At 44.7% G+C, this 14052-nt stretch overlaps 1 protein-coding gene across 7 annotated transcripts in view; it reads right to left on the bottom strand.

Annotated features, from left to right (window-relative positions):
• Positions 1-2769: 2769 nt before the first annotated feature.
• LOC138516182 (hyaluronan mediated motility receptor-like) overlaps positions 2770-14052 on the bottom strand; it is a 269808-nt gene continuing 258525 nt past the window's right edge. For 6 of the 7 annotated variants that reach the window (XM_069631115.1, XM_069631117.1, XM_069631114.1 and 3 more), the window contains one exon: positions 2770-4131. In XM_069631115.1, coding sequence (XP_069487216.1) covers positions 3942-4131 — 190 coding nt within the window. In that variant the 3' untranslated portion in view covers positions 2770-3941. The remainder of the gene's footprint in view (positions 4132-14052) is intronic. The other variant, XM_069631120.1, reaches the window with a different exon arrangement.

The following is a 14052-nucleotide window of genomic DNA, read 5'->3' as shown; positions in this document are numbered from 1 at the left end:
CCCCTCGCCACGTCCCCTCCCACACACACTACATCCTCCCTAAACACTTGAACCTGCTGTTTAAGGGAACGTTCAGTGCAGTGCACTGAAAGTGCAAGTTTCAACTTCTTCCTACACTTTTATTTTAAAACGAAACCGCTCCGGAGCGGTATCTTTTTGAAATAAAAGTATAGCAGCTGTAAAAGGTAATTAAAAAAAGTAGAGGAACACCGCACCCGACCGCTCCCGCTCACTTCGACCACTGCTTTACCCCCTCCCTTAAGCCTCACTCCTTCTCTTATTGCCCACTGATCCTCTCTCTGGAAACCTCAGCGCTGTTTGAAAAAGACTCAGTCCTGTCTTGATCTCTAATCTTCTCTCATTTTACGATTCTCTTCTTCTAGCCACTAAAAGCAATACTTTTCCTCTCTCTCCCTGTTTTTACCTCATCATCCACATCGTCCTTTCCAACTTCTTAAATAATATTCTCTCTCTGTGCCTCATGATCTCTCTCAGACTTCTTCTCTTTCTGCTGTTGATCTTGCTCATCACCTTACTTCCAAGGTTTCTAATCTTCACGTGTCTCTCATTTCTCCAGCCCTGTCCTCCTCCCTCCTTTACCCCATTCCATCTCCCATCCCTATCTTCCCTGCCTTTTCCCCTCTTATTGATTCTGATACCACTCTTTTTTTTCCTGTACCCATCCCACAGCTTCTCCAACTGACACTATTCCTTCTACGCGCGTCCATTTGCTCCATCCTCAGATCCTCCCCTACCTTACCATACGTATTTACTTCTCTCCTCTTCTGTATTTCCTGTCTCTTTCAAACATGCTACTGTCACCCTCATTCTAAAAAAAAATTCTCTCGACCCCTCTCTTCCTGTTAACTTCCATCTGATTTCCCTACTCCCCTTTCTATCTAAGCTCCTGGAGAGAGTTGTTTACTCTCAAGTTTCTTCCTGCCTGCATCTTCACTCTCTTCTCCCCCCACTCCAGTCCGGCTTTAGGCCAGAGGACTCTACTGAAACTGCCCTTTTGCATGTTTCTGATTCCCTTATCTGCACATCACAACAAGCGCTCTTCTATTTTAATTCTATGCGATCTCTCAGGTTTAAATCTTATCTTTCTGGTCATTCCTTCTCTATGTCCTGGGTAGGCCAGCTCTCTCATCCTCTTCCACTTCTAGATGGGATTCCCCAAGGCTCTGTTCTTTTTCCACTCCTATTCTCAATATACACCATCCCTCTTTCTTCCCTTATCTCATCCTTTAATCTTTCCTGTCACGTTTCCACCGATGACACACACAATTTCTTTTTTCTTTCTCTGAGTTCTCTGATACTCTTCACTCTGATTGTGTTCCTTCCATCCAATACTGAATTCTCTCCCACTTCCTCCACCTTAATCCATCTAAAGTAGAAGTTATATTCTTCCCTCCATCCTCTCAATCCCCTTCCTACCCTCCTCCATTCCTTTCCTTCCCTCCTCTAAGCTCTCACTTTCTTCCTCTGCCCAGAATATTGGTGTCCTCTTTGACTCCCCTCTCTCCTTTTCCTCTCATATCTCTCTAACTACACGCAATTGTCATTTTCTTCTCTTTAATCTCTGTCGTGTTTGCCCCTTCCACCCCTTTCATGCCTCCAAACATCACTGATGCTCTAATTTTCTCCCATATCAACTATTGTTCCTCCCTTTTGATTTGACTCCTTGCTCTTTGTCTTACCCCCCCCCTTCGCTCCATTTAGAACGCTGCAATTAATCTTCTCTTTGGCCTTTCTCCCTGTGCTTCGATCTCTTCGCCTCTATCTGCTTCTATCCTACCATTTGAATCTATTCACTCTTCCTCTACATATCACATCTTCCGCACCCGCTTCAAAGTTAATCTTTTGTCTCCTCTGTCTGCTTCATAAACCACTGACTTGTACTGCTAACTAATCATTGTTATTGTGTACCATTCCCTTTGTTTTGTTAAGCCTCCAAAGCGCTGAATAAATTCAAATAAATACAATACAAAATACAAAGCATGAGACTGGCAAAGGGTGTCCGCAAGTAACATGGAGTCCTGAGGCATTGTGCGGTACTGACATCAAACAGCACAGGAGGTAGACTTAACATTGGAGATGACGCCTATGGACTGGTTGAATATCTGGTAGAAGGCAAGTAGCTCCACCATCTATGTCCAGAATTGAAAGGATTATTTAAAACTGTAGTGCAGGTGGAACTATGACCCAGTGAAACTGACGGAGGCATTCTTGGTCTCTGGAGTGAGTTGGATGGGTTGTGTGAATTGTGACGTCACTTGCCCATGTCATGGTAATAACCTGAGACCAGTAAACTCGGCAAGGCAGTAAGAGAGAAGGTCAGAGAAATCACGGGTCCACACATCCCAGCAGAACGAGACATATTCTGTACGCGTTCATGGCCTGGTCCGTGCCACTGATGCATCTAATGTCACAAGCTGCACAACAGTGGGTGTCTGGCTTTTTGGAAGGACGCACAAGTACCATCATTGTTATGACCGGAAAGATTCTGGGAAAACTTGCCGATGCAGAGCTCTGCCAGCTCTACAAAAATCACACACCTAATAAATGCCATTGTAATAAGTCGGAGTGTAACAAAAGGGGGGTACCCACCAATATTTAGTGGGTCATACTGCTATTTATGTATCATTTTCTGTTTTTAGAAAAGTGTGTTGGCATAGAGAAATCGCTGTGCAAACCCATTCTGTAGTCTGAGATATAGGTACCAGGGCAAGGTTATAGGTAGAAATTAAGTAGACTGTAACGCATGCAGCCGGGGAATAGCTCTATTAGTTTGGCTGTGCCATTGGCTTTATTTCTTATTTTTCAATAATGGTTGTAGAACAATAAGGTGGTACATGCCAGTATTTCTTATTTAAACATGAGTACGATAAACAACATATTAAACAAACATAAATTGACAAACATAAATGTGTGACTCCAAAGTTGAATATATAGCTTTTCAAGCGGAGGAGTGTATAACATAATTTAACACCATTTACAATACAAGTAAATGCAAAATTCACATACTCGTGATACTACAAAGAAAAAATTCCTAAAACAGAGAAAATGTGTGTCCTCAGATGAGCCCCAAATTGGGGTCTTGCTGCAGTCAAATGGTGACCAATCCTAGGTCAAGTAATTCTACTGCAAGGGTCATGGGGACTACACATCATAGCAATTCTGCGTAAACAGGTGGTCGGTCAAAATCTCGAAAAAAAATCTCGAATGACAATAAGGTCGAAAAAAAAATCTCGAAAAAAAAAAGTCGAATTACTCTTTTTTTAATTATATATTTATTTTGGGGCCCGGATTAAAAATAAAATGGGTAAAAAAAAAGGGGGGTTGGGGGAACCCCCCATTTCGGATAAAAAACGGCATAAAAAAAATGCAACTTTTTTTTCCGACCTTTTTTTTTCGACCTTTTTTTTCGAGATTTTATTTTTCGATTTTATCACTATAAACCGCGTAAACATAGTTGTTACATAGATATTACTTGAGAAGCAATGCCTAATGTTCAGAATATAGGTTTGCTGTCTATCATCCCATCTTTAAACTCAAAAGATGTCATACAAAAAAAAGGCAGAAACAGTAATATTATTTTTGGCACAACAGAATTAGAAATTACTATATTTTCCCCTCTCACTTTCTAACCAAGCACCTCATGCCACAAAGGTTTCCGGTAAACACAGTAGCGACCACCAAATTCTTGGAAGCAGTGAAGTCTTCGGACACTACCAGAATGAGATCACAGGTGAGAGAATGATTTGCTTTATGCTGCTGGCGGCAGCTAGCCATCATCACAGAGATATTGGTGCAACTGTTTGAATTGTTAGATGCTTGTTAATTACACATACTCTTATTTGAGGTGGCCTGCAATCTTCACTGCAAGGAAATTTGTCCAAGGAGAAAAGCCACCTGCGTAGCCAGGATGTGCGGCACGTTCACCAATGGATAGAGGGAAAAGCTAAAAGCTCATGCTGGAGATTGTCCGGCTCTTGTGATGCGTGGTGTGTGGTGAGCATTGGTTCTCCGATGACAGGTTCCTCGTAGGTACCAAGCTGGACCAAAAAATTACTGGAAGCACGTTTTTGATGGAGGTATGGACGGACTTCATGATACGATGTTCCTGCACTGGGAAACAAATCAATTATCTATGTTAGACACTATATCTATGCTACATTAGTCACAGAAATTCAGGGTCCTGTAGATTGTTGTTTTGTATCAAGAGTTAATTTCCTTACAGGAATTTTCGCTAAACGTTGTCTCTAAATTACCTTTGGTTGAGAAATAAAATAACCTTTACATTAAAGAAATTACCTTAGGAGTGTTTTACAATAGTGTTGCATGTTTTAAAATGAGCGCCACCTTTATAATTGCAGAGGTTATCATTTTTTTTAAGCACATGCAGGGAATGCAAATATGGTCGCATGTTAATCTCATTGCATGAATTAGGAGCATTGGTACCAAGCACCACAAACCAGTGTCATCTTTCTTGGCAAATCATTTCGAGAGATGGCGGAGAAGTCTGCCCCTGAAACATGGCCCAACCCTTGAGGAGATGTAGGGCCAATGTTCAGAGGATTACCATTGCAGAGAGAGCGAGAGTCACTGTACCCGGCTCCCGCTTCCCCACTCTTCTCTGTGTGGTGGAGTGTTAGCAGAGGGCCCTGTGTCTGACTTCTTCTATGATTTAGACACACCGTTATTCATTCTGCTGAGCGTAAAATACAGAAAGCTATGTAGGGGGTACATTAACTGCCATATAACAATGGATCAGTAGTGGATGCCAAAGCCATACATGCTTCATGAGATGAGATCACAGGATGCTCACACATGCCGCATTGGACAAGACATATTGGAGACCAGTGAGAGATCGTGACGCACTGTGCACTGGTGAGAACTACCTTGCGGGTTAAGGGTGGCATGGTGAGTCTTTGAGTTAAGTGGCTGGGGTGGTGGTGCTCAGGGAGAAAGCAGAGCATGAGGTTGATCCGCAGGATGTTTGGTTGGTTGCTTAGTACTAACCTTGGATGGAAAAGTCAGGTCTCAATTTGGTTCCGTTCTAACATCTCTGGGTTTGCAACATCCAGGGGTGTTGCTAGGTCTGGAAAAGGTCAGGGGCTATGCTAATTCCGGGACTGTCGGGACATGGGGCTAGCTAGCCTTTTGGTTGTAGCCTCTGAGATTCTATCTGGGGCTACAACCAAAAGACCAAGGGCTATAGCCCCCTCAGCCCCCCTAGCAAGGCCTCTGGCAAAATCCAATGGGTATCGTGTCAAGGCCCACTTACCTCTTGATATCTCGGGATCTTTGCTTGCTGCTCATTCTGGTGGTGTGCTCGGCAGTCATGTGCTCTATTTGCACAATTGAAGTTGGGTAAGTTCTTGAAACTGCACCGATTTACTAACATCATATGGGGCTACCTACCTGCAGATGAGTTTAGAGTGTTAGCGTTTGCATGGGAACTCAGTATGGATTATTCAGCAACAACACACTATCACACTGCGCATGCAGGATTTCACATTATCAGTTTGTAAATGAGATCCTGTGCCCTGGATATTGTTCTGCCCCGTATTGATGAGCTGCACTGGTGTTGACCTTATGCACAGTGCCACAATATTTTCACCACTTTGAAAATGTTGAAATAAATGTATTTTCATTTTCAAAAATTGCCCACACTAGCCAACCCGGGCACGTTAAGTTCAGTTCAACTTTCACTCCACAGCGAATTGGGTGGTTGTGCCGACTACAGCAGTTCACCATTCTCAAAACGGATGTGGAGGGCAGGGTCAATGAATATGCAGAAGGCAGGGCTATGTAATGGAGAGCCGGCCACTTTGCAATGTTTGCTGATTCATGGTCTTGCATATTTTTGAAGAATTGCATAGGAAGTTGCGACACACCTTTGCACATCTGTAATCCTGTGGATTTATGCCACAGTTGCTTCTGGTTTATAGGTTGTTTCTTCTTTTGTTACCATTCCCAGCCCGCCCAATCCTATTTCAGCTTCCTATTATTCAGGGGGTTGCAAAAATGGGGGGGGCATCTTTTTTGTGCATTTGTGGCCATCTCAGGCCATTAGTGAAGTGGCCCTACAGCAAGAACCAACATCTATTTCTAGTGAAAAGTGCATTTCTTTGGTTCTCCACTCAGCACGTGCATTAAAACAACACACCAAGGTGTTCCTCCTGCATGACACCCATTTTCCTCTTTCTCAACTGGATTAGAGAGATCATAGTATTTCACGGCCAAAGGGTTTCTGATTTCTGTTTTATAACTATTTAAAGTGTGCATAATCGGGAGTCCTTATGAACCATTGATATATGAGGTGATGGCTCTGGTGTCATCTTTCACAATGCATTTGGATTTGAGACTTTGTCCTTCAAAAGATCACTCTGATGAGGGACAATTGGTCAGCATCGCATCTTCCTAAATGATCGGGATCCTTATGTGAGTATCACAGCTAAGCCAAAAACCAATAAAGACTCCTGAGGACCTCTATTGGTTTATTTATTTATTTTATTTGTATGTAGTACTTAAACGTTTACAAATTTAAAACATCACATTAAACATATTTATACAATTATCAGTAAAATATCAAAACAGTCCGAAATTTGAGGATAGGTAATTAAAACATCTTGTAATCCATTGACATGCGAGGTTAAACCAAAGTTAATTACAAGAGCAACACTCATTTTCTCTTAGCACGAGGAATCGGAAGCAAACATTAGACACCAGGTTGTGATCAGCAATCAAAATGTTTAAGACCATAGATCGTGAATTGGTGGGTTCCCACAGGAGCCATCCTATAATAACTTTAATAATATTAATACTAAAAATACGAGTCATCTAAGCCATGTATAATTAAAACCAATTAAGATAGAGAGTGATTGTCAACTATGGGAATAGTAGGCATAAAAATATTACAATTGATTACAATAACGCACCCTAATTGACCCTACCATAATCCTTGGGTAAGAGATTCTTGATAATGCCCCACAGACTATACAGAGATAACTGTGCCCTTTCGCTCTCTGAGTTAAGACAATAAATCCAAAAGGAGTCCAGTTTTATGGATTCGTAACTGTACACAAAACTGCATAGCGTAGTCATATTGGCCAGACCTAAGTAAGTTCACTCCGTAAACAGATGTTTTGCTGTCTCCAACTAGACCCAGCTATTACAGATGCGACAGGTCTGTTCCTGATGCGGAATATTGTACCTTGCCCCACAGGTTGCCAAAAGAGGAAGTTGATTTATCCTTAATTTCAATAAAAACCACCACAATATCTACATAAATTCTCAAGGTTGAGAGGTGAGAATAATTGTTGGTCCAATCCCACTGTTTTAGCTATCTTTTAAAAATGTGTTGCAAAGAGATGAGACTGGTACCACGTTTAAAATCTGGGGTCCAAGCCATACCTACACAAAGCTTATCAATCAAGTTGTTAAATTCATTACCTTTATTCAGCCTTCCCAAACCTTTAGGTATCATCATTAAGGCAAGCAGTTGACATTTTGGGCGGGAATTCGTTTTTAAGTACAGCATCCCCTGTCTAGCGAGTGCCTGGCCTTTTAAGCATACTAAACCAAGCTCCAACCTTAGAATCTCAATTGGTGTTGATAGTGGCAGTTTGAGTATCCTTTGCCAAAAGTAGCCCTCAATAAAATTGAGCCAACGTAAGTCCACCATAGCGAGAGCATCAAGTCCGTACAGGACCATCGGACACAGGAATTGACTATACAGGGTAAGTACCCCTTCAAGAGAGTATCGGTGTCAATCAGGTGAGTCAGGCATTTAGCTTCTGTACTTTTAGATTCTTTTATGTAATGGTAGGATCTTGATGGACTCATTTCCAAACCCATATACAGATACTTGTCCACTTTTGCTAAAACACAGAGGCTAGTATTAAATACTGGGCATTTCATCATTTTGGGTGCAACCGCCATAACATTGTTTTTTTCCACCCCCATTGTTCCATCTTACCCCACAGATTCTCTTGGCACACACTGTCAAAAGCTGCCCAAATGTCAACAAAAATATGATACAGTGCAGCCCCCCGGGAGATGATGCTTCCCTGTACAGGGAGTCTAGAAGTGTTATGCTGTGAGAGGTGCCACACCCTGGGTGAAACCCTGTCTGGGTAAAACTTAGAAAATTTGCTCTGTCAACCCAATGTCGCAGGGCACCCAACACAAAGGAGACAAATAATATTCCAGTAGTATCCAAGAGGGAAAGCAACCTATAATTGGCAGGCACACTATGATCCCCCTTTTTATAGACTGGTATTAACACAGCCTGTTGCCATGAGGTTGGGATCGCCTGGGAGAAACACACTTTGTCGAACTAAATTTTCAATATGGTGGCCCACTTTTTATGGTTTTGCTTAAGGACAGCATTTGCCACACCATTAGGTCCCGGAGCCCTGGAGTTATTGAGTTTCTTGATTTTATTTTCGATTTCATCTTCACTGATAATTAAGGGCCAAACCCCAATCAAATATTTGGGAGGGGAGGTCCACTTGATCATCTCGCTTGCCCCCTTAATAAAATCAACCCACTCAGACTCCTGAATGGAATACTATACTTTTTCCCTACTAGCTCTGTTCAACAATGTCAAAATATCCTTAATGTTACCTTTCCCAAGCGTTATAATCATGTTTTGCCATTGTGTGTTCTTTATTGAAAACTCCCAGCATTTTTGACAACTCCTGTCATTATTCTTTATGTCTCACCCGTCAGTGCTTCTCCTCCGTATTCGCAGAGAATACTACCACCAATCTAATTTCACGACGCATGGTGCGCTTGGCATCCCAAATAACCCAGCCGTATTTGTTATTCACTTTGCTACTAGTAATTAACTAGTAATTAACCACCTCTTGGGGCATTTACAAATCTTTAGCCAATCCGCCATCTCATTACAAGGCACCAAACAAGTCTATCTTTGTCCATTTTAAAACATTAACTGTGGTCCCAATTTTCTGTAGGTTCCTACTGGTCCACCCTACACGGTTCCTGGCATGGTTGTGTGATAACCCCGAACACCCACGGGTCTCCCCCAATGCCCAGATTGTGTCCCCCAGGTATACCGTAAGGGTGAGTAGTTTCTGATCACTGTAATCACAAGCCATAACTCTGAGCACACCCACAGACAATAAACAGGCATTATTTCCAAAGAAATAATCCAAGGTGGCCTTAAAGTTGTTCCCCTCCTAAGTGTATTGTCCCGGTATGTCTCCCTCTGTTCTGCCATTTAACATGGTAAGGTCCCACTGCCTCAGACGGTTCACCAATCTTTTCCTCTTACATTTACCTACTCCTTGGAGCATTTCACAATTTTAGGCCACTTTACAATAAGGCGGGCACTGCAAATCATCCCGACTTCTGGTGTTTAGATCCCCTACCAATAGTACAAATCCCTCATCCCCTTGCCATGAGTCATTTATGGATAACAATTCCTCCAACTTTAGGAGAGTTACTTCCATTGATTTTTAACTGGGAGGAAAGTACAGGTTAATAATCAACAACCTTGTATCTTCGTATTTTGTTCCTGTCCGTATGTCCACCCCTTAAATGTACTCCCCATCGACTGACTTCCATACTTCACGAGACATGAGGCACTGACTTATTCCAATAATTAATCCGCTGAATGGCCTACCTTTGAGGCCTTTATTTTCTAGGATTTGATAATGGTGGTAACACTCAATCTGTACCATGCAATCGAGCCATGTCTCCTGCAGTAAGAATACATCATAATTAGACAGGATTTGTAAGGATCCATCAAATTGCATGAGGTATCTATGGCCCTGTGTGTTCCAAATGACAACCCTAATTGGTCAGTTGTTACCCATCAGGGGATATTTGCTCGCAATGCTTGGTTTGGGGGGGAACCCAGTACACCCCCTCCCTACCCAATGGATGACAAGAGTATTACCCAGTTACCGGGGTGGGGAGTACCTTTCCAAGCTACCCTATTTTCCACCCAGACAGTGCCAACCCTCTACCATACTGTCCCGGAGAGATCGAGCTATTTCTCTCAGGGTATTCTATCTTAGAACCACACACAAATAATTTCAACCCAAATCCTTCAAGAGCGTCAACATTAACATACAACAGTGCTGCCACTGCAAGTGAGGCAAATCGTAGCAAAATCCAATTAGAACAGTCCCACTTAAGCAAGGCCAACTCTGTAATTTCTGCAGATGTAATGGTGGACAACCAAGGAATAGTTGCCCATAGCCAGAGCATTGTTGACCTATTCAAGAAAGGTGTGCAACTCATCGAGCTTGACGAGACATCCAGACTTAATTAGTCCTTTCTCAGGGCTATGAGATCCGATGGTTGGTTTGGCATTGAATCCGACCCCTTTCACATTGCTATTCTAGAAGCCGTACCTTGGTTAGAGTCCAAGTCACGTGCAAACATGACTCATGATGATGACCTCTCTCTTATGGGGCTTCCCTTCCCATACCAATCCTCTCAAAGCCATTTCAATTACGGAGCACATTAACAGTACTATGAGCTTGCTTTGATAGTCAAGGCTCATCCCTGTCCTTTGAGTTAAAATGCAGGGCCATGGCCTCATCCTTCTTTTTATAGGCCTTTACTTTGGACTTGGAGAGGGCCCACCTGTCCATGGGTCACTGCAGGATTACTGTCCTTCTAGTACCATCTGCCAAGGTATTCTTTATAGTTTTTGATCTTGCAGATACACCAGCACGATGCACTCCAACAGTGTCCAATGTCCTGGTTATGTCTCTGTGGGGTGTGCAGTGTTAAAAGAAACTGGTTTAGTTAACACTGTATCCTTAGGCATTCTCATCATAATGGTTTTATTGGAGACAGATGATATAGATTTGTCCATTAATGAGATTTCCGCGCACAGGGCATCGAGAGCATCTTCTTCATTTTCGGCTGCAATGTTGACAGAGTCTTGGGACCTCCATGTAACCTCAGTGGCATCCGGGGATATGTAAATCCTAACATCCGCTTCTTCTCGCTCTTCAGCATCGCTCTCGTCTACCCTTGTGTCAGAAATTACTGATGGCTCTTTTATAGGATTAAGCGAGTTCGCCAGCCCACAACTCGGGATCCTGGTGCCGTGTTGTTTCAGCCCAGGGAGCAGTGCCCCAGTAGCTTCCATTACCGTGGCCAGCAACTGCTTCATTATACCCTGATCCTTAGCCATTTTAGAACACATTGACAATATTGCATCTAATTTTGCAGAAAAATATTTTAGTTCAGGGTTAGCAAACCCATCAAACTTTAAAGATGCATTGACCCACTGTGATGTTGGCACTGCATTTTCAGTGGTATTCTTGCCTCCCGGTGCAAGGTCGTCTGCCAGTAGTTAAAGATTTGGACTGGATGAAAGGTTACCAGATGATTCTGTGCTGTTTGCTTGTTTGGCAATCCCTATAGAGTTACGTTGTAGTGTTCTGCACAGGTTCAAAAGGGAGCCATTGTTTTCCAGTGAATGAGTGGATGCAGACGTAGCGCAGAGGAATCCCCAATCATGCCAGTGACTGATGGTAGGGGTGGGAAAGGATGGGGGGTTGGACCGATGGAGAAGAGGTGAAGAATGGAGACTCGAGGGAAAGGGCCGTTCATCCTGTGTTTTGTGGGTGTGGCAGCCAGAAGGGTGTCAGAGAGGGTAGGAGGGTCAGAGGGAGAAGCAGATGAAGCAACTGTTTTAGAAAGGGCGAGATGTGCTACTTTCAAGGAAGGGAAATGGTATGAAGGGGAAGGTCTGCGGGCAGGGTTTGAGTAGGAGCTGAGGGGGGAGAGCGGTGTGGGAGGTAGGGTGAGAGGGTATCGCAGGTGGAAATGGGGGGCGGCAGGCTGTGCAGAGTTTGCAGGCTGCGTTTGTCCTCAAGGGATCAAGTTGCCAAGGGGATGCTGGGCTTTTGAGGGAGAGGTGTTGGAAGTGAGGAAGTGTGGGACTGAAGTAGGGGGCATGGGTGGGGAGAGTGTCGGTAGAGGAATGACAATGTTAGAGTGACGCAGAGCTCTACACAAGTAAGTGTGTGGTAGTGCAGGTGTCAGAGGGGGGTTGGCAGTGGCAGAGGGGCTGAGGTGGGGGGTATTGGTCTGGGGAGGAGTTCCTGAGTGAGCGCAGATAAGCCACGGTAGTGGCAGGGGACTTGTGATGTTTGGAGCGCCAGAGAGCTCTTCTGGTTTGGGAGTTTGAGATTGCACGGGTAGTATGGGCGGGGAGTAGGGGTACATTCTCAATAGATGCCAGGGGGTCGAGGGAGGACGATATGTTCGGTGAGTTGGGGTGTGTGGGATGAGAGTTTGAGGTGTGGGGTGGTTGGTGCACCAGAGCGCACCTCTGATCTTAGAGTTACAGGTGGGAGCGTGATGGGGGGGTTTTCCAGGGGGGTCAGAGTGTATCAGTGTTCGGGGGCAAGGGTCGTAGGTGGCGACTTGATGTGGGATATAGGGGGGGTTCAAGAAGTTGGGTGCTAGAGCTGAGGTTATGCGCCGGGCAGGGAGAATTAGGGAGGTTGGTATGGTGCAGAGGGGGTGGGAATGAGGGATTGGAGAGGTGGTCTTTGTAGATGTGGTGTCTCAATCCAGGAGGGGAGGTCAGTCATGGTGTTGAGATGGTGTAGTCTAGCAGCAGAGCAATGTGGGGGTCAGAGAGTGGCGCTCGTCCAGAGGGCAGGGATGGAAAGTATCTGTAGTGAGGTACCAAGTCAGAGATGGCAACAGGAAATGCAAGAGCAGTAGATGTAATAGCAGAGCCTAGATTTGGAGCACCTGGATAGACCCGGATAGAGGGAGAAAGGGCCTAACATAGGGGAGAAAACATTAAATCCAATAACAGTAAATGCAAAAGCAGTAGCTGTAATATCAGTGCCTAGATTTGGGACATCTGGATAGAGGGAGAAGGTCCTAACACAGGGAACAACAGTAAATGCAGAAGCAGTAGATGTAATAGCAGCACCTCGATTTGGTACACCTGTATAGAAGAAGAAAGGGCCTAACACGGTGGGTGGTACTAAGTACAATAGCAGCAGTAACAGGAACACAAGATGCAAAAGGCTGATTACGTGGTCAGTGTTTGGCTAGGATCAAATCAAATAGCGGAAGGACTCAACAGGAGGGTTACAATGAATTTCCATGATTTTGTACACCTCACAAAAGAGTAGCAGGTGTAGGTTTCCTACCTGGTCTGACGCTGCTGGTTGACGTCTGCAGGCACCACAGGCTAACATGGGCCAACACGGTGTGGAGCTGCTTGTTCATGAGCTGCTGTCCTTTACCTTGGGTCCTTCACCACAGGGGCTGCACAGGCAGGGGCTGCCCTGGATGTGTGCTCTAAGTGGGTTTCTGATGTCTAATTAGGGGTGAGGGTGGGCTGGGAGGTGGGTGGAGGGAGGCAGACAAGGAAGTAGGATGGGGAAGGGGTTGGGGAAAAGAGAGCACGATCATGGGTGGGGGGGATTTAAAGAGCACAAACACACAGAGCCCAGGGGGGTCAACACTCACCTGCAAGATGCCGTAGAAAAAGTGGCATGCAGTCAGGGAGGCAGAGGCACTAGGCCCAGCAATGGGGGTACCGTTGTCTAATCAGGGGAGGGGGCAGGCCGGGAGGCGGGTGGAGGGAGGGAGACAAGGAAGTTGGATTGGGAGGGGGTCAGGGAAAAGAGAGCACAATCGGGGCGTGGGGGGACTTAAAGAGCACAAACAGTCCAAACAGGGCCCAGGGGGGCCAACACTCATCTGCAAGATGCCATAGAAAAGGTGGCGTGCAGGCAGGGCTGTCGAGGCACTAGGCCTGGCAACGGTAGTACAGTTGTCCAATCAGGGGAGGGGGTGGGCTGAGAGGTGGGTAGAAGGAGGGAAACAAGGAAGTTTGATGGGGAAAGTGTTGCGGGAAAAGATCGGGGATGGGGGGACCTAAAGAGCACAAACAGTTCAAAAAGGGCCGAGGGGCCAACACTGAGTGTCTCCTTGGGGTTCACTTAAGTATTCAGGTGGAAGGGTAGTTGCTCTGGATGGAGACATTCTGGAACATGGATGACTGCACCCTGTTTTTTCGTC

This window comes from Ambystoma mexicanum, chromosome 6q (genome assembly GCF_040938575.1).
Source record: "Ambystoma mexicanum isolate Mex_15411 chromosome 6q, UKY_AmexF1_1, whole genome shotgun sequence".
NCBI lineage: Eukaryota > Metazoa > Chordata > Amphibia > Caudata > Ambystomatidae > Ambystoma > Ambystoma mexicanum.
The sequence above is the reverse complement of the archived record's forward strand: the minus strand, read 5'-3'. Positions and strand labels throughout refer to the sequence as shown.